This window comes from Geotrypetes seraphini, chromosome 9 (genome assembly GCF_902459505.1).
Source record: "Geotrypetes seraphini chromosome 9, aGeoSer1.1, whole genome shotgun sequence".
Taxonomy (NCBI): Eukaryota; Metazoa; Chordata; class Amphibia; order Gymnophiona; family Dermophiidae; genus Geotrypetes; species Geotrypetes seraphini.
The window spans coordinates 151,452,954-151,475,765 of NC_047092.1; the positions used below are offsets into that span (position 1 = coordinate 151,452,954).

General features: G+C 41.7%; 1 protein-coding gene across 2 annotated transcripts in view; it reads right to left on the minus strand.

The window, feature by feature from the left end:
• Positions 1 to 22,812, minus strand: part of ATR (ATR serine/threonine kinase) — a 152,935-nt gene that overhangs the window by 23,415 nt on the left and 106,708 nt on the right. For both annotated transcript variants that reach the window (XM_033958442.1, XM_033958441.1), the window contains 8 exons: positions 18,865 to 18,956; positions 14,367 to 14,544; positions 12,675 to 12,851; positions 9,553 to 9,712; positions 8,993 to 9,172; positions 4,192 to 4,334; positions 1,983 to 2,080; positions 158 to 390 (listed from right to left, as the gene is read on the minus strand). In XM_033958442.1, the coding sequence (XP_033814333.1) occupies positions 158 to 390; positions 1,983 to 2,080; positions 4,192 to 4,334; positions 8,993 to 9,172; positions 9,553 to 9,712; positions 12,675 to 12,851; positions 14,367 to 14,544; positions 18,865 to 18,956 (1,261 nt within the window). The remainder of the gene's footprint in view (positions 1 to 157; positions 391 to 1,982; positions 2,081 to 4,191; positions 4,335 to 8,992; positions 9,173 to 9,552; positions 9,713 to 12,674; positions 12,852 to 14,366; positions 14,545 to 18,864; positions 18,957 to 22,812) is intronic.

The following is a 22,812-nucleotide window of genomic DNA, read 5'->3' on the forward strand; positions in this document are numbered from 1 at the left end:
GGTTTCCGAGGCGCCAATTTTGCGAATGTTTTGCTCGTCTTGTAAAACACTCGCAAACCTGTGCACTCATAAACCGAGGTACCACTGTGTGTGTGTGTGTGTATATATATGTATATATATATATATATATATATATCAGGTTAAATAATCAAAATACCTTAGACACGGCTGTCATCATCCACATTGCCTGCTGAGGATATGTCAGAAACACTTTAGCAATGATCTCCATTAACACAACAAACACATCATCATGGGAATGACAGATCCGGGAGATCAGCTGAGAAAAGGCAGTTAGAAACTGATAGGGTGCTAAATGATTAGTATGATCAGTGATTGTTTTGTTTATTTTCATCAAATCAGTTTTCATCTGCAGACGGTCAGCACGGCCAGCTGAAAAATAGAAGAGAGTCAATCTAGATTACTTCAGCAAGATGGAGTTCAGTTTTAACTGTCAACCTAATCCACTTTTTTTTTTTTAATTCTTTATTCATTTTCAATCTTACATCAAGTGCACAAACAATAAAACAATACAATTAAACAAATCACTTGACAATCTTTCTAATTTATCTTACAATACATAAAATTACCACCCTCCCCTCCCTTCATTCCTCTATTATTTTCCCAATATAAATAATAAAAAATATACCTCCTCTTCCCCCCAAACTTGAAAAGTGAGCAAGAACTTTCCTATGGCTTGATCTTAGTCAAAGGGCTGAGAAGCAATGATTTGATTTAATAATTTACAATGCAGATTCTGTGTCTATTCCTCTTTACTTCAGAGGAAAAGGTACCCCCATAGTATTTAGATGCTCTACCCGTCTGTTGTTGCTGGTTGACAGGATATTAAAAGTAAAAAAGAACCTTAATACTAGATAGCACCAGGTCCACTAGTACTTTAAATATTTTGTCAATCAGGAACAAAAGACCTGAGTGGAACACATAAACTTATGGGGGTCCCTTTCCCTTTGAAGTAAAAAGGAATGGACACAAACCCAATCAAATCATCACTCCTTGGCCTTTTAGCAGTATAAAAGCTGGTTTATAAATGAAATTGATTATAAAGCTCTGCAATTATTCTTACTTTACCATAGCCACCAATATCTCAAATTATGTTTTTATGTTTGTTATGTATTTGATATACTGTCTTTCAACCTAGACAATCAAGGCAGTATACAATTTTCTTCTCCCATATGCCTTCCCTTTTTTCTGGGTCAGCTGTATGGAAGACCTTGGTTCAATTTTTAAACCAGGGTTCTAAGTTCATTCACAGTCTTCAGGGCTAGAGGTAGTCTTAACCATTTCTTACTGGTGAGACCTACTGGTCAGATTTAGGATACATACATACCAGATCTAGGAGAGAGCCAGGGTCTATGGCCTGAGGACTATGGACAATGATGGCCATTGAAAAAGAAGCTTTGTGTGGTCTCATACAAGGGTAAAATCCTAGGTAGCCACAAATGAAGGTTCACATCACTGTACTCAATAGAGGCCAGTTCAGACTAAGGGGTCCTTTTATCAAGCTGCGGTAGGGGTTTTAACGCGCGTAATACCTGCCGCGCTAGCCGCTAACACCTGCATTGAGCAGTCGTTAGTTTTTTAGCTGGACGCAGGGGTTAGCGCGTGATGAAATGTCCGACGCGCTAACCCCGCTAGCGCGGCTTGATAAAAGGACCCCTAAGTGGAAATCCAAAGGAGCAGGAGGAAACTATTAGTTAGATAAACACCTCAAACCAGGGCAAAAGTAAAGAGCAGAATCCAGAAGAAAAGAGAAGGGTCAATTAAACATATATTTATAAATTATCTACATTTGGCCCTTGTGCCAGGGTTGACAGGTCAGCCACAGGAAAAAATGAATTTGTAAACAATCTATTTCCCAAGTCCACATTATTTAACTTTTCACAAAATGTATATTTAAGTAGTCTATCCATTTTCTTAGAAAAAATATTACACAAAAGGGTTTTTGGAGGGCAGATAAAACATACCTTTTTCCCATTCATATACTTTGGCTCCAAAGTCAAGCCACAGTGATAACATTCTTGGCATTGACTGGTATATGTATTGGTTTCCATACTGCAGAGACCTGTAATTATACAAGAGAAATTTTGCAGCATTTACACACTGTATGGCCTGACAAAGCTGATGTGTCAATCATCAACTTTCTTGATACCAACTTCTAAACAGGTACATAAACGTACTAGCTTTTCAGTAATCCCTTACTTACAGAAATCAAATATACTGGCTAGAGGAGTAGCTTGGAAACATCCTTAGCTGAATTCATTCTTTTAACAAAATCTAATTCAAGTAGCTATGTTTTATCAAGTTTAAAAAATATATCTACACCTATGTAGCTAGAGGTGCAGAACTGTTCTGTAATGCAGCCCCACTTGTCGGTGAAGTCCCTGGACTGAGCCTGTCTAGCGGAACTCTTCCCCTAGCTACAGTAGATTTTTTTTTTCTACTGGGCATGTACAGCCACCTTGCCTCTGAAGCTTCACCCCCATAGCCTGTCAGTCTTTTTCCCTTTCCGACTAAAGCAGATCGTGGCTCTCCCCTTCTGCCTTGCCTCCTGACTTAAAACTAAAAGTAAAGAAAAAGAAACAACCCCAAACTTAAAATAAATAAATAAGGACGACACCGATATTCTACTAAAAAAAAAAAAGGAATTCAACTAAAGCAGGTAATTAGAATAGAAGTCCGGAGCACTGCGATCGTTGAGTGATCGATCGCGGCAACAGTTTTTCTTTAATCCGGCAGTTTTGGGGACCGCGAAATCTTCCAAATGGACGGCAGCTCTATTTCAGCATTGCTTCGCACCATTGGCGCTGGAAGCTCACCGAGGCCACTCACGTCCGTGACTCCTCCTCCCTCTCAGGGCTCACGAACAGTTCTTCTGGGGGCAAGCACGTCTTCCTCGCTTTGGTGGGAAATTTTTAAAATTAAAAAAAAAAAAAGGAAGAAAACCTACTCAACCTCAAACGCCGGTTCTTTCTGTTTTACTGGCAACCTTCTTTAAACAGCTGTAATCCGGCAGTCACTAACACCGCAAAGATATTTTTTTATCAATGAATAGTGGCTCCACAGCGGCGCTTTGCACCAATGGTGCGGGAACATCTTCAAAGCCGCATTCCTCGCCGCTCGCTCTTCCCCTTCAGGGCCCATGCAAGGTATCGCTGGGGGAGGGAAGTGCCGCAGGCATTTAAAAAACAAACAAACAAACAAAAAACGGTGACCGTGGCTGGCCTGCCCCAATTTTCTCTGTAGGCTATAATAGCTTTACTCACTGTGCTATGTGTCTGTCTGTTTCAGCTTAGGAGTGCAGCTAGGACAATTGGAGAAGAACTCTGCCTCACAGGTTCGCGGGATGAACTTAGTCTTCTTCGGCTGTCGGTCAGACGGATGTTGGACTGAGCTTCAACCTCCAGAAAACCACATGCAGGGAAGGGAGAGAAGACCACGCAGCCGGCCCACTATTAAACCTGGCCAAGCCGGGAATGAGCCAAACAGCCTGTGCTCAAGCTCCTGATAAATCAGGCAAGCAGCTACACAGAGGACAGCCCCTGAGCTGCAAAAAATACAAATGTAGGCTGGCTAGCTAGGTGTCCCCGAGGGCTGATCCTGCTAACAGCAGACTTCCGCAGTGCGAGTCTGCGTCTTCTCTCAGGCAGAGGTCCCAAGTGGTAACCTTTGGGCATTGAGCCTCCAACCGAGCACTAAGAGAAAATACCTGAAAATAATAAAACTGCAGAGCACAGTGGAAACACTTCTGAGCAACTTGCTTGCAGAAAAAAATTTAGGGGGGCAGGAGCAGCTGCTTGGGAAGGAGGTGGAGTTCAAAGATGATTGACAGCATTCTGCAAGCAACTTGCAGGTTCAGATGCATAACCCTAGCGTTCAGAACTACTAGACACATTGCACCAGAATGCAGAATATAAGCATTTGTATTGCCCCTGTGTTGAAAAAACAAATAGGATAGTTTTATTTACACTGCAAAGGTCATACAAAGTCCTATTATCAGAAAGATTATAAAAAATGCCAGAGGACTTCCAGAGGTGTTGGACTTTGGAAAGGAAAGCATTTCAGGGTAAGATATTCTGATATCCCTTCTCCTGTTGTTCACGCAGCTGTCCTGATTTGACTTGTTAATGTTCAAAAATCCCTGCAACAAAAGCACTAAGCAGTTTAATAGCTCACCTTCCAAAGTGAAGAACTATATATCTGATCAGGTCTCCTTGCTTTTCCATTTTATTGTCAGTTACCATTGGCATCAGCTTATCATAGTACTTGGCAAAATAAAAATGGCCGTCTTCCCACTCTGGCAGCAGGGTAGTAACTTCCTGTAACCCCAAAATAACAAAAAATTAGAACACGAATTGGAAGATCTTCACCAAAGTTTGATTTTTTTTCTAAATTTCTCTTCTGTAAGAACATTTCTCACAGCAGCAATGCCTCCTATAATTTTTTCCCTTTTTTTCAAAACCAAATCATGAACATTACAACAAAAACTCACATAAATGCCATATCCAACCTTACTTCTGTGTAACAGCTACTTCATTATCAGCCATACTCTTATGCTGAGTGTAGATTTCAGTTTCATTATATTCTCAATGGAACATTCCCAATACCTATTCCTACCTGGCTTGCTTTTTCATTCTTTTCTTCCATTTCCTCCCTCCTCCCTTCCCCCATAAGCTTTTTTAATAAACATACAAGTCACACTGATGAGGCCAGTATAATTATTGTTATAACAGTGTTTTCTGCTATAATCTCACTTCAGTTCATTTTGTAACATTTTCACAAATCCAACAGTATGCACAGTATCTTGGCATAGGCTCAGATCCTTGCTTATATATCAAGTTAAAATTTAATAAAATGTTTTGCTTATCTTGCAAAACACTTGCATACCAAATTACTTGCAATCCAAGGTTTTACTGTATATGGAGTATATACTCAAGTCCCATTCTCCTTGCAGTATGGGCTCTATGGCTCCTAGAGCAATGAATCTCTGAACCGTCACCCACACTGAAGACTGCCTTTTTTGGTTTCCTTGTCAGAAAAGTGAGAAAGAGGTGCTGGAGGGGCCAGTAGAATTCTAGCTTATACCCCTCCCAAATGACCTCCAGCACCCGTTGATCTGAAGAGATCTGTGTCTAAGCCTACCAGTACTCTGCCAGCCTGCCCCCCTCCACCCTCAGGGGAACAGCTGCTAACCTGATGGCATTACTGTTTCTTGGAGGCCACAGAGATATGGGATCCAGACCACAGGGATGCCTGATGTTCTGAACCTTTGTCTCTGGCCTTGGAATGCCCTCTGATTGAAGAATGCTCTTGAATACTGGCAAAACTACTGGAAGCCACAAAAATTTCCTCTAGCAGACCCCCTCACATACAGGGTCTGTTACCTGGTAAGGATTTCGGCTTACGATCCACCATACTAGCCATGAGATCGTCCATGCCCATGTCCATGCCCATGCCCTGTCCTTGAAAGAGGAATTTGTTCAGGTTTGCCTTGGAAACAGAATCTCTCGCCCATTGCCTGATCAAGAGCATTCTGTGGACGGAGATGGCATAAGCTGAGACTTTGCTGAAAAGGTTCTGGTCCCAATACAGCCTCGCCCAAATTCTGCCATCTCTGGTACAGATGCATCTGGGGATAATCTCTTTTAGAAAGAATAGACGCTTATGCAAACTGTTTGCATATCCAAAGAGATATCCATTTATTATGAGTGCTGCATACATATTTATAGCATTTTACATGGGTCGGTTTTTTCAGCATATGATTGTAGAAAAGACCATATTTGGTAACAGGATACATAAAAGCAGCTAGAAAGAAGTAGTGGGAAGTTTCCATAAATATGGCATTTAATACTGTCGTTTGTCTAAGGTATAGTAATGTTTCTTATCTAAGTCTTGACTCACAAGAAGCAAAATCGCTCAGCTAAAGCACAGGATGTGGGGATCATTACATGAGGAGGAATGACCTTGGCAAAACTAGTCAGCTACAGAATAGAATGTAAAACACAGAGCTCAGAACAAAAGAGAAAATGACCTTGTGGTTTCTTGGCAAATACAAACTGTTTCAGAAGTCTTTTATATGTAACAAAATCAGGAATAGAATAAACTTGCAAGAAGTATATACCCCTTCACTTGCTTAGGACTCTGAAAAGGTCATATAGAGCAGTGTTTCTCAACCTGCGGTATACGGGCCATCTATTGGGGGTATGAGGGCTGACCGCTGATTCCTCCCTGCCACCCCCTGTCATCCGCCAGCTCCATTCAATTATCCCCCACCGCTGCCGCAACTCCAGGCAAGGAAGAGCCAGGTGCATTCAGCAATTGCACGCCACCAGTCCACAAGCTTCCCCCCCTCCCCCTGACGTCAATTCTGACGTTGGCAAGAAGGTTCCGGGCCAGCCAATCACTGCTTGGCTGGCCCAGACCTTCTCTCCGACATCACAATTGATATCGGGGGGAAGGCTTGTGGGTTGGCAGCGTGCAATCGCTGCACGCGCCTGGCCCCTCCCTTCCTGGAGTTGCAGCAGCGGGGCATAACTGAATGGAGCTGGCGGGTTGCGGCAGTGGACCGGGGGAGAGGAGAAAAAGGTAGCAGGTCAGCTTTGGGGCAGCCAGGCTTCGGCTCAGGTCGGCTTTGGGGGATGGGAGGGAGGGAGGGAGGAAGGAGGTGGGACAAAGACTGGAAGGCAATGAGAGGGAGGGGACATGAACTTGGGACACAGAAGGCAGAGTCGAGAGAGAAAAAAAGTATATGATGCCTTCTATACAACTCATAACTAGAGGTGAATAACCCACTGGTTCAAGATTTATGCCTTTTGCACTAGAATACAGTATAGAAAATGCTAGGAATGTGTCTAGAACAAAAATCCTCCATTCTTTGGGCTTTGCCTCCAAATTTTAGACTTTTTATCAGTTTCAATTTTTTAAAATTGGTGAGCATTAAAAAAAAGTGTTTTTTAAAAAACATTTTATTGAAAATTATTTAAATACAAATATGAACAAACAATACAGTAAAAGCTGCATACTTCAAAATACCTTTGAAATACAAATACAAAGTACATTTCAAAAATGAATGCGTATTTCATGTCATAAAGTCCTCTATAATGTATGTAAGGTTAACATTTACATCCAAGTTCTAGTGAAACTAGCATTATTTTGTTTGAGTGCTATGCTATTATTTCTTCATATTTCCTAATGATACATGCAATCACTTAGGGCTCCTTTTACTAAGCTGCACTAGCGTTTTTAGCGCGCGCTAACCCCCGCGCTACGCAGAAAATACTAACACCAGCTCTATGGCGGTGTTAACGTGTAGCGTGCAGGGCAATGTAGCACGTGCTAAGAGCGCATTAAAACCACTAGTGCAGCTTAGTAAAAGGGGCCCTTAGTGGGTGGCAAAGTGATTTAGGGGTGAATTTATCAAAGGGCACTGCCGCATTAGCGTATGCTAAACGCTATTTTATTTACTTAATTCATTTTCTATCCCGTTGTCCCCAAAGAGCTCAGAATGGGTTATAGATTAAACATACATAGTATACTAAAGATGCCTATTATATTCCTAAGGGCGTCTTTAGTGTTTAGCAAACACTAATGGGTAGCACCTTTTGATGAATTCCCCCTTAGAATGCTAACAAAATGAAAACGTGCGAATGAATGCACCTCCACAGAAAACTCTTTAAATAAATTATTTTTCCCTTTTTAGAGGTGGGAGTTGGGCTTCTCATGGAACATTACTTCAGCGGGAATTTGGTAGAGGGCTCTTTAAGGAATTTGTCTTCCTCTCTCCTTTTAAACACTTTTAGTGTCTTTTATTTTTGTTTCTTTCTTACGATTAGGGCACATGATTTGTCAGTGCCTTGATGTTCCTGGCAGTTGTTTCTTCTTTTTTTTTCCCCAAGCTGATTACTGATGGCTATTTGATTTCCCTTTTCTTACAGGGAGCAATTACTAAAAACAGCAAAATTTGCTTATAACAGACTAGGAAAGAGGAAGAGGAAAATTTTGTGTGGGGGGGTCGTGGGGGCAGGGCAAAAGTGATGCCTTTTTAAAATAATCATAATATGTTTAAAACAATTTTTGGAAGTCGATTTGGGGACAGATTAATGCTATACTTGAGTCATCAATTCCATTGACATATGAGGTAGTCATATGTGGGATGATATTACATCTGAAGCCCTCATTGGATAGATATAAAGGTCGGCTTTTCCTTATTATGACCGGGATAGCCATGCAAATGGTTATTCACAAATGGAAGAACTGGGATCACCTTAACTTTACTTTTTGGTGGGCAAATTTATGCTTAAGTTATAGGTATGAAAAGATAATTGCGGATATGCTGGGGCATACTAAGAGATTCAAGTTAATTTGGGGCCCATTGACGTCTTTTATGGATTCATTATAGTTGTCTTTTCCTTTATTTCTGTTGGTATAATACATACACACCCAGGGGAAGGGAGGGCGGGAGGGGGTATTTCTTTTGTAAGGTTCTATTCCCTTATGAAAATGTTGGTTGCGTGGGGTTTTTTTTAATGTTGTATGGATATTATATTGCATTTTTGTTAGCTTTAGAAGTTTTTAAAAAACCAAAAAACTAGTGAAGCTGCTGTCTAATGTTCTGTGCTCTTAATAAATAGTACTCAGTCTCCTACTGTACCTGTCCTGAATGTAACCCTTGAGCTACTACTGAAAAGGCATGAGCAGAAATTCAAATTCCTTTCCCCTTCCTCCCTCAAATTGCCAGCATCACTCAATTGATTTCTGGGGAGCTGAATACTCTGTTGGCTCCCACCCTGCTACCAAGTGATGTTACTAAATTTATTTTCCTTTATCTGCATCTTGTTTCTTTCATATCACCAGCAACCTGCTGGCACTGAACCAGTGCCTGCTATGTTTCTAAGGGGGAAAATAGGGAGCCATGCTGCTTTGAAGCTGACCGTCGAAATGGGCCAGCACAGATCAAGCTTTGCAGTCCTATACTCACCTTGTACTGCTTCATCACTGCATTACTTTCAAAATTTGCAGTTTCTTCCATGAAACGGCCCACCAGCAGCATGGCTCTGCCATGGATCAGGTTAGTTTTGGTATTTATTGGTGTTTTGTTTTCAGGGAAACATAACTCAACACCCTTCTGAAGAACAATGAGGGCCTGATGAACATCACCCTGCAAAAATGAAGGAAATATTTCCATCAAAGATAATTATAGAGGAAGCACTCTATAACGTGAAGTCAAGTAACCGTATTTGTGTTATAGGACAGCCACTTAAGCTTTGTCTAGTTTTGGAGCAAGGAGGAAGTACAACTAGTCTCAGAATGCAGTGCTTATCAACCTTGCAGTTTCTCCTGAAGTTGACAATTAAATTGCTCTGTTCCACTAGCTTTCATGCAGAGTTTACTAAGATTTCTCATCCTGTTTATTAAGTAAAACAGAATAAGAACAGTTGACAAGTTGACTCTTTCTGTACAACACAAAGACTAGAACAAAATGGCACAGCAGAATGCAAACTACATTGCAGCCTTATTTCCCACTCCTCCCTTGAATACCTTGGACCACAGACACTTTGCTCTTTCCACATAAAGTTCCGCCAGTCTGGATTCACCAGCATTCAAGAGAGCATTATATGCAGTCTGGTGATGTCCTGCCTTTCGGGCCACTCTGGCACTCTGCAACCAGCATTCTCCAACCACGTCCAGGTTGTCTGTTCTGTAGAAATTGTTTGAATAGACAAAGAAAACATTTATAAAGGGGACTTCATATATGATATTTTGGTGCCAGATTTAATAACTGACTTGCAGGGTTTTCCCAGTTTGCTTGCACAGATTCACCCACCTCCTACCCCTCTAAACAGTTTCCTTTTCTGAGATAAGAACAAATCGTCTTACTGGGTCAGACCAATGGTCTATCTAGTCCAATATCCCATCTTCACGGTGGACAATCTAGGTCACAAGCACCTGGCATAAACCCAAAGAGTAGCAACATTCCATGCTACCGATTCAGGACAAGGAGTGGCTTCCCTCATGTCTTTCTCAACAGCAAATTATGGACTTTTCCTCCAGAAAATTGTCTAAACCTTTTTAAAACCAGCTATGTTAACCACTCTTATCACATTCTCTGCATGAAATTAAAGCTTAAGCAAAATATATGTTTTGTGTACCTCTACGCCCTAATTTTATCCAATTTTGGTAAACATCCTTTAAAATGGAAGTACTAACTTAAAAAAAAAGTGTTGTATTAACAACCCACTTAACTGGTGTAGCCAATATGTGCATTACGTCACACCAATTTTCAAGGGGAAACATGCAAATTATTCCTCAAAAAGTTTATATATTTTTACACCTGATATTTCATGTGCATAAAATTGCAATGTATACTTTTGGAAAACAAAAAGCAATACTCAGCTCTATAGGCACTAAACTCAACACAAATTACTCTTCCCTAAACACAGTTTAAGAATTTACTCAATGGAAGGCGGTATTCAAGAACCCAACAGTATGGCACTTAGGCCTCTCCCCCCTAAACATGTCTTACATGTTTTAGGCAGGATATTAAATAAAGATTAAACCTATCTCAGCAATGTCTAAGCCATTTACAACAAAAACAGATGAAAATTGTTACCAAATAAAAGAATATATGGATTCAAGTAATAAATAATGAAGATGAAAGTATAAAATAGGAAAAAAAAAAATAAGACTGCCCTTCATTTATAGCTGACCCCAGTCTGACCAGTGGCAAACAAGATACCTCTATAATGATTAAGGGGAAATGGAATGAAAAAGTAGAATGTTTTGAGAGCTAACTTAATTTAGTATAAGAAGATTTAAGAGGAAATGCTAAGAGGCAGCTTGCTCCACGAGTAAGGAAGCTATTACTCCAAAAGCAGATCTAATCAGATTTAAATATACCTTAAAGTGTGAGGGAACTACCAGCAGCTAATACTAAGTAGAATGTAATGCTCTCCTTAGGATACAGGGAATAAGATGACTAAAGAGGAAGACCGAAAGTCCTAAACTGAAGATTTGAAATTCCAAGATTTCTACAAACTCACATCCATCACTACCACTAACCAGATAGGGCTCTACAGGGGGACTCTTTCCTCATTTGAAACTACCACGTCATACTGTCTTTTGCTCAATACATTCAGAGTAAATGGCACTCACAGCTGTACATGTGCACTGACCACTAAAGAAAACTGTAAGGGTCTCATGAGAGCTCAAGCCCATGAAAGATGATCTATTGTCTCCGCCATAGACCTCTTATACTACTCCTGAGCCTATCACCTCTTAACTTCATCCTATGCCCTCTCATTCTAGAGTTTTTCTTCATTTGAAAAAGACTCACCTCTTGTACATTAATGCCATGGAGATATTTAAACGTCAATATCATATGCCCTTTCTTCCAGAGTACACATCTGTCCCCGTATGCTTTATGACAAAAGACTAACCAATTTTGTAGCAGTCCCCTGGACCAACTCTATTTATATCTTTTTGAAAGTGCGGTCTCCAGAATTGCACAAAGTATTCCAAATGGGGCCTCACTAGACACTTATACAACGGCACTATCACCCCCCTTTTTCCTACAGCTTTGACCATCGCCTTTTCTAGCCATTTGGTCACCTTAAGTTCATCAGACACAATCATCCCCAAGTCCCGCTCTTCTTTCCTCCTTCTCCATTCCTCCCTGAATCTCTCCCTCTCTCTCTCTGTCCTTTAAGGTCTCTACCTCATCTTTCCACCTCTCAGCTAGTCATATCTCCTTCACTGTTGATATTCCTGTCTCATGGACTGATTAGCTCCATTGTATATGACAATTTGCAAAACTGTGTTAAATTTTTCCAATAAAATTGAGATAAAATTTCATTTCCCTCACTTTCCAAGTCTGTGGACCCTGCATTATCTACATAACAGGAAAAAGAGTAACATGGTTGGCTGAGGGTTCACAAGATTCTACCTTGTAATGATTATTACTAGTATAAACCATATAAAATTTGAAGTCCTATTAACAAAGGAAAACTACTATTGTACAGCAATGTATTTCTACTTCTTTTTTTTCCCCCCAAATCTTTATTCATTTTTACATCTTACAACAAGTGTACAATATTATATCAATTAAATTATATAGATCACTTGAAAATCATTCCTATTATCATCATAAACATAAATTTAAATCCCTTCCCCACCCTCCCTGTCCACAAATAATATAAATCAAGCATATTATACATATATTATATTCATAAATACTGAAAAAACCCAATAATATAACTATATATCCCCCCTTTCCATTATTATAGTATACTTTTAATGTAAAAAGGTGTCTATGTATTTCTAGTTCTTGGGTTTCTTTCTACAAAAAAGATTTATAAATTTTAAGGTACTAAAAAATAACAGATTAACCACATAATGAAAAATAACACTATGGGCTCCTTCTACTAAGCTGCGTTAGCATTTTTAGCACACGCAGCATTTTAGCGAGCGCTAAACCCGCGTTACGCAGCTAGAATTAACGCCAACTCAATGCTGGCGTTAAGGTCTAGTGCGCGTGGCAATTTAGTACGCGCTATTCTGCGCGTTAAAACCCTAACGCGGCTTAGTAAAAGGAACCCTATTATTATCAGAAACAAATTCAAATTACTTTTGGACAGAACAGAATGATACAAACAGAGGAGCACCTATTATTAAGGCTCAGCAAAGCTCTTCGCAGCGCTAAGATGGGCTCTTTGGCTCTAAAGGAGTTTTGAGTCATTTCTAAGCGGGCTGCCCAATTAAGTGAATCTTTGCCCTGGTCACCAAGTTGCTGCTGAAACGACTGACGTACACTGTGCTCCAGTTCACACAACATGTGCAACCTTTAAAATCAGAAACAGGTGTATAGTTAGAACAATAATAATACAGATCTTAACTGGAAATTTCTTAGCTGAAGGACATATGTTTATTGCTTTCTCTTATTTCTTGACTCTCTTAAAATTAACTTTTTCTATCAATAAAATTTATATATTTTAACTTTTTGGAAAAAATAAATTACATCGCCTGGATGAGTGCACTTCAAAGGCAATTAAGCGAACACAAAGAAACCAAACTGAGAAAGTTATACCACACTTCCAGTACTGGGCATTTCAACAAATAGGAACATAAAATACAAATCTGGTTCTCCAATGATTTAGATCAGTGTTCTTCAACCACTGGTCCATGGACCAGTGCTGGTCCACAGAAATTTCCTGCCGGTCCACAGGGCCAGCACGTGCATCAGGCCCAAAACAGTGTTCTTCAACCACCGGTCCACGGTGCGATCAATGCGGTGTTTTCTTCGAGCCAGCGTCAGAGGGAAGGCTTCTAGATGAGGCACAGGACGTGCAAGGTGCAATTAGTACTATTAGGGAGGTGGGGTCTAAAGTGGAGATTGGGTAGAGATGGGCGGGGTCTGGCCCACGACTTAGCCCCGTGTTCTTCAACCGCCGGTCCACGGACCAATGCCGGTCCACAGAATAATTCTTCTATTTCTGCCAGTCCAAAGGTGTAAAAAGGTTGAAAAACACTGATTTACATTATGGGCTGCTTCCAGGTATTTGCCTCCTACCCAATGCACACTGGTTAGAATATTGCTTTTTCTACTTAGAAACCAGGACAACAAAATTCAGAATGGTCAGGAACAAGCGTTAAAAATGCAGATGTCCTGGCTAACCTCAGAACTTTGGGTTCATAGACAAAATTGCTAAAGACAACGGCACGCCGACAACTGAGCGCAGACAACTGAGCGCAAGGTTGACGGTGCGCCGAAAGAAAGCACTATTTTAAAGGGCTCTGACGGGGGCTGTTGGTGGGGAACCCCCCTACTTTACTTAACAGAGATCACACTGGCGTTGTGGGGGGTTTGGAAGGTTGTAACCCCCCTCATTATACTTGAAACCAAACTTTTTGCCTGATTTTTAGGGAAAAAGTTCATTTTAAGTATAATGTGGGGGGTTACAACCCCCCCAACCCCAGCGCGATCTCTGTTAAGTAAAGTGGGGGGGGGGTTCCCCCCACCCCCCGTCGGAGCCCTTTAAAATAGTGCTTTTCTTCAGCGCGCCGTCAACCTTGCGCTCAGTTGTCGGTGCGCCGTTGTCTCGTGCGATTTAGTCCCGTCACCGAACTTTGAGGTCTCTTTAGGACACCAGGGAAGCTTATAGTCAGTCCTGAGAACTTCTGATACCTGTCTCTTCTTTCCTAAATAAAAATCAGGTACATCTCCATGTGTGATGTTGGAGTATCCACATTACAATCATTTTCAACAATTAGTTTGTTAATTAGTAGTTAGCTAAAGCCCTCTGTTCTTCTGTTCCTTACATTACATAGTAAAATGGAATACAGTTACTATACAGCACCTAACAATATATTCATATCCCCGTTGATAGGACCCTCTTTCAAAGCTCGCAGCTGAGAGGGGGACAATCTGCTCTGCTCGAACAACTTTTAGTGTCTCATGAAATGTCTCTGTGTCTTTCTTTTTGGTTGATAATAGCAGCTGTCCTAGTCTAACACTCCATGTGGTGGACTTTTTGTCTAGAAATAAAACAGAAGGATTAAAAGAATAATATCACACAATTCAAGAAAATAATACATGTGAACCATTTCGTTTCTGACACAATTGTTGCAGCAATACAATATATGATAATTAATGAAAGTTCAGGAATTAACTCCAATAGGTTACAAAAATTCACTAGTCTCACTTGTAACAGTTGGTTTAAGTTTAAAATTTAGGGCTCCTTTTACGAAGGTGCGCTAACAGTTTTTACGCACACACCGGATTAGCCTGCTCAAAAGGCGCGCTATTCCGCGCGTTAAGGCCCTAGCGCACCTTCGTAAAAGGAGCCCTTAGTCTGACAAAGGCATGAATAAATGTATGAACATAGTTACTTATTTTATGCCTTTACAAAGTAAGCAACCAGACCCAGCCTCAATAGCACACTATAGTTATGCGCACAAAATTATACCTGCTCCGAAGATGTAAATGTTAGCGTGTACTCTATACATATACCTGCATATTTATGACTTATGCATGTAAACCACAACTCTGCCCCTGCTCTATGTGTATCAATGGGTATATATAAAAATTATATTCTAAGTGTAAAATAGGCAGAAAATGCAGATTCAAGTGTCTGCAGAAATTTTGTCCTTAGGCAATATTCTAAATGAAAAGAATGGAGAAATTAGGTCTTACCTGCTAATTTTCCTTCCTTGACTTCTTCCAGACACAGGTTTATGCTCTCCTGCCAGCAGATGAAGGCTGAGAACCATTGGTTTAATATCATCCTCATACAGGAACTTGTGCAGTCTACTCCCAGCCACTATTTCTATAACAAATCAGACTACCAACATCTCTCCTCAAAGGAACAAGGCATATGCAACAGCAATCTCTACAAACTAAGCCTAAATTTGTAACAAAGATGCAAAACAGTAAACAACATGTTTCTTCTCTGGTTTGTTTTTGTTTTCTTATAAAGCAACTCTTTTGCCACATCTTCACATCTCATTCAGCAAAATAGACACAAACATACTGGCCAATAGAATATGAACCAAGGGCTGGGATCTGGGCTAGTCTGGAGGGACTCAGAGAAAGAAAATTAACTGGTAAGAACTAATTTCTGCTCTCTCTTCATTTCTCGAGATTTGTCAGATTCACAGGACATATCAAAGCGGTGACAGAAGAGGACTGGATCCAGACAAGGTCATCTGTAATATGTTTGTATGAAGGCCATGTCTTACTGTGCCTGAACATCCAGCTTATGATGACAGGCAAAGAAATACAGGGATAGAGCGGAACTAAATGCTCTGCCCAAGATAATTCCTGCATCTCAGTTGAGTGAGCTTTCAAATCATGAATCACATTGCATCTGTGTACAAGGTACAATGGTAGCCTGGTGAATAAAGGAGACCATCATCTTAGATGCCACTTCCCCTTCCTGGGCCCACTGAACATCATGAAAAGATGATCCAACTTACAGAAATCACTACTTCTTTTCAAATAACTCTGCAAGAACCACTATAAATTGACACAAGCCTACCAAGTCACCATAATAACCCCACTTCCCTGTTTTCCAAAATATAGGATAGAAACTGACTGATTTATATGAAAGGGCGAAAACATCTTGGGCAAAATGGAGGGAGACAACTGGATTACCATTTTATCTTGGACATCATCAGAAAGATCCGTAGACAAGACAGAACCTGCAACTCCAAGATCCTTCTAGCCAAAAAGATTGCCATGAGGAAAAACACTGAGTACCACATCTTTCAGAGGCACCTCCTGAAGTGGTTGAAAGGGCTTTTCTGGCAGCACTAAAGCTATTGTCTCCAACTACAGTATGCCAAGATTGACCTGGGATCATACCCTTGATAGCCTTATCAAAAAGGAATGGACTAGACTGACTTCCTGATGCTTTCAAGCAACAGGTCATCTGTAATGCTACCTTCTGCCTGTTTCTCTTCTGAGATCTTTGGAATTTAATGGATCTCACCTAGAAGAACTTCCCCACCTTCAATGGGATCTTCTGAGAGGTCTTCTGCTAAGACTTCCAGCTGCCCCAAGGAATCCACCATATTCAAAGTCCCTGTCAAGTACAAATCCTTCTGGGGCCATCCTAGGTCTATTGGCAGTTGAAGGATCAACCTTGGGCTGCTCATCAAAAGAGTGGTGCCTTAATAGGCCTTCTGCTACCTGGTCCTTAAGGCAGAAGGCCTGGTGCATCAACAAAATGAATTCCAGGGAGGAACCCATCCACATAATAAAATCTTGTTCATCTACAGGAAGAATTGAGAAACTCTTTCTCTCTAGTCCCTTATGGGACTTAATGCCAGGTATTCCTCCCCCAACTCTTCTCAACAGTTGCTTTAGACAAAATGAAATCCATTAACAACAGAACTACCATGTCACTATTCCCAAGTGCTTCCTTCACCAGGGCTAGCCCTTCTGCTCCACAGTCATAGGTGGATTCATCTATACTGCTGCTACTGACACTGCTCTCCACTGGGTTCATATTCCTTTCTGTGTGATGTTGTTCATCAGAAGTGTGACACTGTCTGCTAGTGCTGATGCTAGAGAGGCAGCTGCTGCAGACTGCACATTATTTGATGAGCTTGACATGTACTGCCATCACACATGGCCCCTAAATTCTCCATGACCTTGGCACCAACTGACTCCTCCTTTATGCTCAGCAGGTCAAACCACCAGCAGCCTTCAGAGGCAAGAACCTTTGCTTACCAGTTTATTTGTATTTTATAAGAAATTATATGTTTGTCAATGTACCTTATGTATGTAGGTTGTAAACCGCAGAGAATTGTAGATTTGTAGTATATAAGTTTGTTCTCAAATTAAATTAAATTTTGAAAAAAAGATAACTACAGTGGTACCTTGGTTTGCGAGCATAATTTGTTCCAGAAGCATGCTCGTAATTCAAAGTACTCGTATATCAAAGCCAAGTTCCCCATAGGCCATAATGGCAACTCAGATGATTAATAGGCACAGCTCTCACCCCCCCAAACCCAACCCTTATCCCTTCTTCTGTCTTCTCCCACTGCTGTCCTCCACTTTGACACCCCACCCCAGGAACCGGCTTTGCTTCTCCCCCGAGGCCACTGGTGCTGCTCCCTCCCTTCATGACTGAGATCGCCTCCCCCCACTGACTGGCCATGTTCTTACCTTACCATTCACGTGCTGGTGCTGAAAGTGCCTGTCACTGGTCCTATACTGGGCTGCTGCATGGCCTTGAGCATCTGTGCATGCTCAAGACCTTCTGGCTCTCACCCTCTCCGAGATTCTCATGAGCCGCTGGTTCTATGCTGGGCATAGAACCAGCACAGAACCAGCAGCAGGCAATTTCAGCATCGGCGCATGGATAGTAAGTCAGTGGGGGGAAGAGGGAGACGATCTCGGTCGCGAAGGAAGGGAGCAGCGCTGGTGGCCTCGGGGGAGAAGCAAAACTGGTTCCCAGGGTGGGGTCTCACATATCGAGTTAACACTTGGTTTGCGAGTTAAAGTTTTCAAACCGTGTTACTTGCAAACAGAGGTTTGACTGTATTTCTAAGGGTTGCCAAAGCTCCTCTGGACCCCTCCCAAGAGTAGGGGAGGAAGACAAAAAGAACCATAGTCAACTACTCCCACAAAGACAATATCAGAGGAAAAGAAAGGAAGAATCCAGACCCATCAGATTTTGCACATCAGTGATCTATGGACCAATCCAGCCAATTACAGCCCTCTTGGTTTATTTTCACAACCAAATCAAAAGGACTACTGCGTTCCAGATACCTAACCCGAAGGTACCTCAACACCTCAGACCAATTCTAGATGGCACAGGCATATCACATCTATGATGTGCTCAAACCTGAAAGTCTGGCTGGCTGTGGATTGCACAGGTCCCTTTATAAGATGGATGTCATCAAACTAGTGATTCTCAGTCTCTATCTGCTAGCATGAAAGCATAAACCCACACTTCTGGACTAGTCTGAATGGATAAAGAGGAAACATGCAATTTCACTTTGAAAATGGGTACAAGGCCCACAGGTACCATGGACTTTGCAACTAAGTGAGCAGTGTGAAGTTATGTACAAGTCCAGAAGGGAGACAGATCTTTTCTACAGAGTTCTGGAAGAGAAGTTATCTTCTAATTTGCAGTCTTCAGCCATAAACCTAGAAACTGTTGGCCTTGCTATTTGATAAACCCGTGTTCAGCTTATATACTGCCACAAAAACCATAAGTCTGACTAAAGCGAAAGTTTACAATTTTATAGAATGGATGGAGATAAAATACATTTGGTGTAAAAACTATGTATTATAGTAAAACATTAAGAAGAAAATCTATGTAAAGTAAAAGTAAACATTACTACCTGCAGCCAAATATTCTTGCACTAAATCCCACTGGCTTAGCTTCCAAGCTGCTTCTACTCTGTATGCATTTAATTCTGCTGTCCATTCAGGCCTAAACACATTAAATTAAATAAAAATTAGACGAGGCCATGGAGAGATGAATTTTTATTGCACTATGGACATTACAGTTGTTTTAGATGTACAACATATAATCAAAATATCATTCACTCATGACATAGAGGGCTCCTTTTACGAAGGCACGCTAGGGCCTTAATGCGCGGAATAACGCACGCACTAGCCGCTACCGCCTCTTCTTGAGCAGGCAGTAGTTTTTTGGCTAGCGCACGCTATAGCACGCGCTAATCCGGTGCGTGCGCTAAAAACGCTTGCGCACCTTCGTAAAAGGAACTCACAGTAAATCTTACAACATTATAATTCGCAAACCCACCCAACTTATGTCAAATATTCATTCACCCCTGTAGCTAAAGCCACCAACAATAAATGCTAAAAATCAACACCAACATTATTTCAGATCAAAAGGCCTTCTATGTGAAAAATCTGTGTTTATTGATGTCAATAAATCATCTTAGTCTAGTGCGTCAGAGAATTCTTTACAGAGTGAAACAAAACGAAAAACAACCATTGTTCCCTCCCCTTACACTGTGCAGCTACATTGTTTTTAAACAGAGCAGAATACCAAAACTATGGAACAATTCCCTACTGTGAACACATATGCATGCCAAAAGAGTCACCCACATATTCTAACAAGGGAGAGGGACCTTAACTCTTATATAGAGAATGAAAAGGGGAGGGGAACCCATGATTTACTGTGGGTCAGGGACAGGACAGAGCCCATGTCCCTGTGTGTGGCACAGTAGTTAGAGCTAAAGCCTCAGCACTCTGAGGTTGTGGGTTGCTCTTTGTGACCCTGGGCAAGTCACGTAAACCCCCCCATTGCCCTAGGTACATTAGATAGAGTGTGAGCACACCAGGACATTAGAGAATAACACGATGACAAAATTCATCACCGTTCCCATCCCCGTGGAAAGCCATCTTCATGTCATTCTTTAAGGAGAGAGGGAAGAATCGGAGTACGAATGGCCACAACCACTGTCCCTCAAGCTTTGCTCTGAAGAATGCTGGTGTAGAAGGACTGAGGTTGAGATAGACACTACAGAATGACAGTCTCTGGTATCCAGAGCAGATATTGTGATGTCATAATGCCTCATTCCACCAGTGCCTAAGAGCCAATCACATCAGTGATGTCACAATGGCTTCATTATCCTTGGCTCACATAAGAATCAGAGTATGAATGGCCACAACCACTGACCTTCAAGCTTTGCTTTGAAGAATGCTGGTATAGAAGGACTGAGGCTGAAATAGACACTAAAAAAATGGCATGGGATTATTTCCCGCGGTTATCCGCGGGGACGGGAACGATGATGAATTTTGCCATCGTGTCATTCTCTACAGGACATACAGGGAAAAATGCTTGAGTACCTGAATGTAAACCACTTAGGCTATAAGTGGTGTATAAATGCTAAAGTAAATAAATAAATAAAAACTTGAGACTAGTATCAATACATGAAAACAACTTCTTAAACAACTGGCAACTGAATTCAATGATTTAAAAAAAACAAAACAAAAAACTGCAGAAGCAGCTTTTGGATTTAAATGAACTACTGCTAAATGACATCATTTGTGTCTTGCCTGCCTTTGATATGGCAACAAGAGTCTCGTCTGCTAATCAGATTGCTACCATATGCAACACCCTTCCATCATGTGACCAGCTGCTCAAGCATCTTACTGTTATTGCAACAAGTTCATCCTCACTTATCTTTGCCATTTAACTTCTTCTGCTGCAATCAGTGCCGGGTTTGCACAAGCCCCACCGGACGAAGTTCGGCGGAGGCTATTGGGCATACCTAGAGACTTGGCAGTGTCTTGCAGTGTTCCATGCCTCCACCCATTCCTGAGCGAGTCCGTTGGTCTGCAGGGGTGGAGGTACAGTCAGGCATGGAGTTTGAAGATCAGTATCATGCACAAGCCTGGCACTGATTGCAGCAGCAGAAGTGAAACGGCAAAGATAAGCGTCATTCCCCGCTGAAAATCTGTAATGCAATGTGTTACAAGTGGTCTCAAACTCAATCCCTTAGTGGGGCCACATTATGGATTTGTAGGTATGGAGGGCCGCAGAAAAAATAGTTAATGTCTTATTAAAGAAATGACAACTTTGTATGAGGTAAAACTCTTTATAGTTTATAAATCTTTCCTTTAACAGTTAAAGGAAAGATTTATAAACTATAAAGAGTTTTACCTTATGCAAAATTGTCATTAATTATTTTTTCCACGGCCTTCCAAGTACATTTAAAGTTTAATATCTTTCCTTTTTCAAAACTGACACATTTCAATCACTATATTAAAAATAAAATCATTTTCCCTACCTTTGTTGGCTGGTGACTTTATTTTTCTGTGCTTTTAACTAGGTTTCTAGGGCCTTCTTGTCCTTTGACTGTTTTTCTCTCCGTCTTACTTTCTGCCTTGCATCCATCTTTGGCATTAACTTAATATTCAATTTTTCTGCTTTCTTTTCAAAATCTACGTTTCCATGTCTTACCTTCCTATCTCTCTCTTCCGTCCCTATTTCCATGGTCTGACATCTTTCTTTCCTTTCTCTCCCCCCCTCCTTCCTTTCCCCTGGTCTGGCATCTGTCTCCTTCCCTCCCCCAACTTTTTATTTCTTTCACCTTGCCCCCTTCTTTCTTTCTCTCTCTCTCCATGCCCCCTTTCTTTCTTATTTTCTTTCTCCATGCTCGCCCTTTCTTTGTCTTTCTCTCTCCATCCCCTTTCTGTCTGTGTCCCGTCTCCCTTCTTTCTTTCTGTCTCCCTGTCCCCCCCTTTCTTTCTTTATTTCTTCCTGCCCTCCCCCACGCCACCACCATTGGGGAACAGGCCAGCGCCGAGGTCTTAGCTCTCCCTGCTTATCTTCCCCAGCACAGGACCAACCAATTCTCATCACCCGACATCAATTCTGCCATCCAAGAGGAAGTTCCGGGCCAGTCAGGCAGCGATTGGCTAGCCCGGAACTTCCTCTCCGACGTTAGAATTGACATCAGGTGACGAGAATTGGTCGGCTCTGAGCTGGGAAAGATAAGCAGAGAGAGCTAACACCTCGGCGCTGGCCTGTTCCCCGATTGCGGTAGCTTGGGGGAGGGCAGTAAGAAGGGAAGGGAAACAGATTGGGACCCCTGCTTTAGGCGAGCCGCGAGCCATTTGCAGACATTCCCTCCAGAGAGACGCAAGTCCATTTACAGCAGTCGTGGTCTGTACGCAATTGTTCTCTCCACAATCGGAAAACTTGTGAAGTGGAGAGGACAGACTGCGGGCCACAAAATAGTCCCTGGAGGGCCGCATCGGCCTGCGGGCTGCAAGTTTGAGACCGCTTATCTAAAGGATAGAACCCATTGTAGCAACCAGGACAACTGAACAGAACTATTAAGTCTAAATCCCAGTGGAAGTGTGGGAAATAAACAAGGAGTTTTTTGAGCCTGTGAAGTAACCTCCCTTTCAAGCACAACCACAAGATTTGCTCTGGTGGTGTGTGGGGATCTGAGGCTTTTTCCCCTTACATCCAAGCAGTCCAGGAAAGCGCAGTCTATAGTTAGAAAGTAAACAGAATTGTTCAATGAATAGTGGTATACAGCAAGGGTTATTGTGGGGAAACTCTAACTTCCAAAACAATATATATACAGTGGTGCCTCGCATAACGAAAGCTGCGCACAACGAACTTCATGTCTTGCTTCCTACAACGAACTTCGTTTCACACAACGAAGTCGCCCGAGCTGCATCCTTCCGCGCAGGCACTGCGCTTAACTGCCCTCTCTCCGCCTGGCTCCCTGTACAGTGGCGGACCGTCGGCTCGCAGGGGCCCGGCGCCTACTGCTGATGCGTTGGGGGGGGGGGGCGGA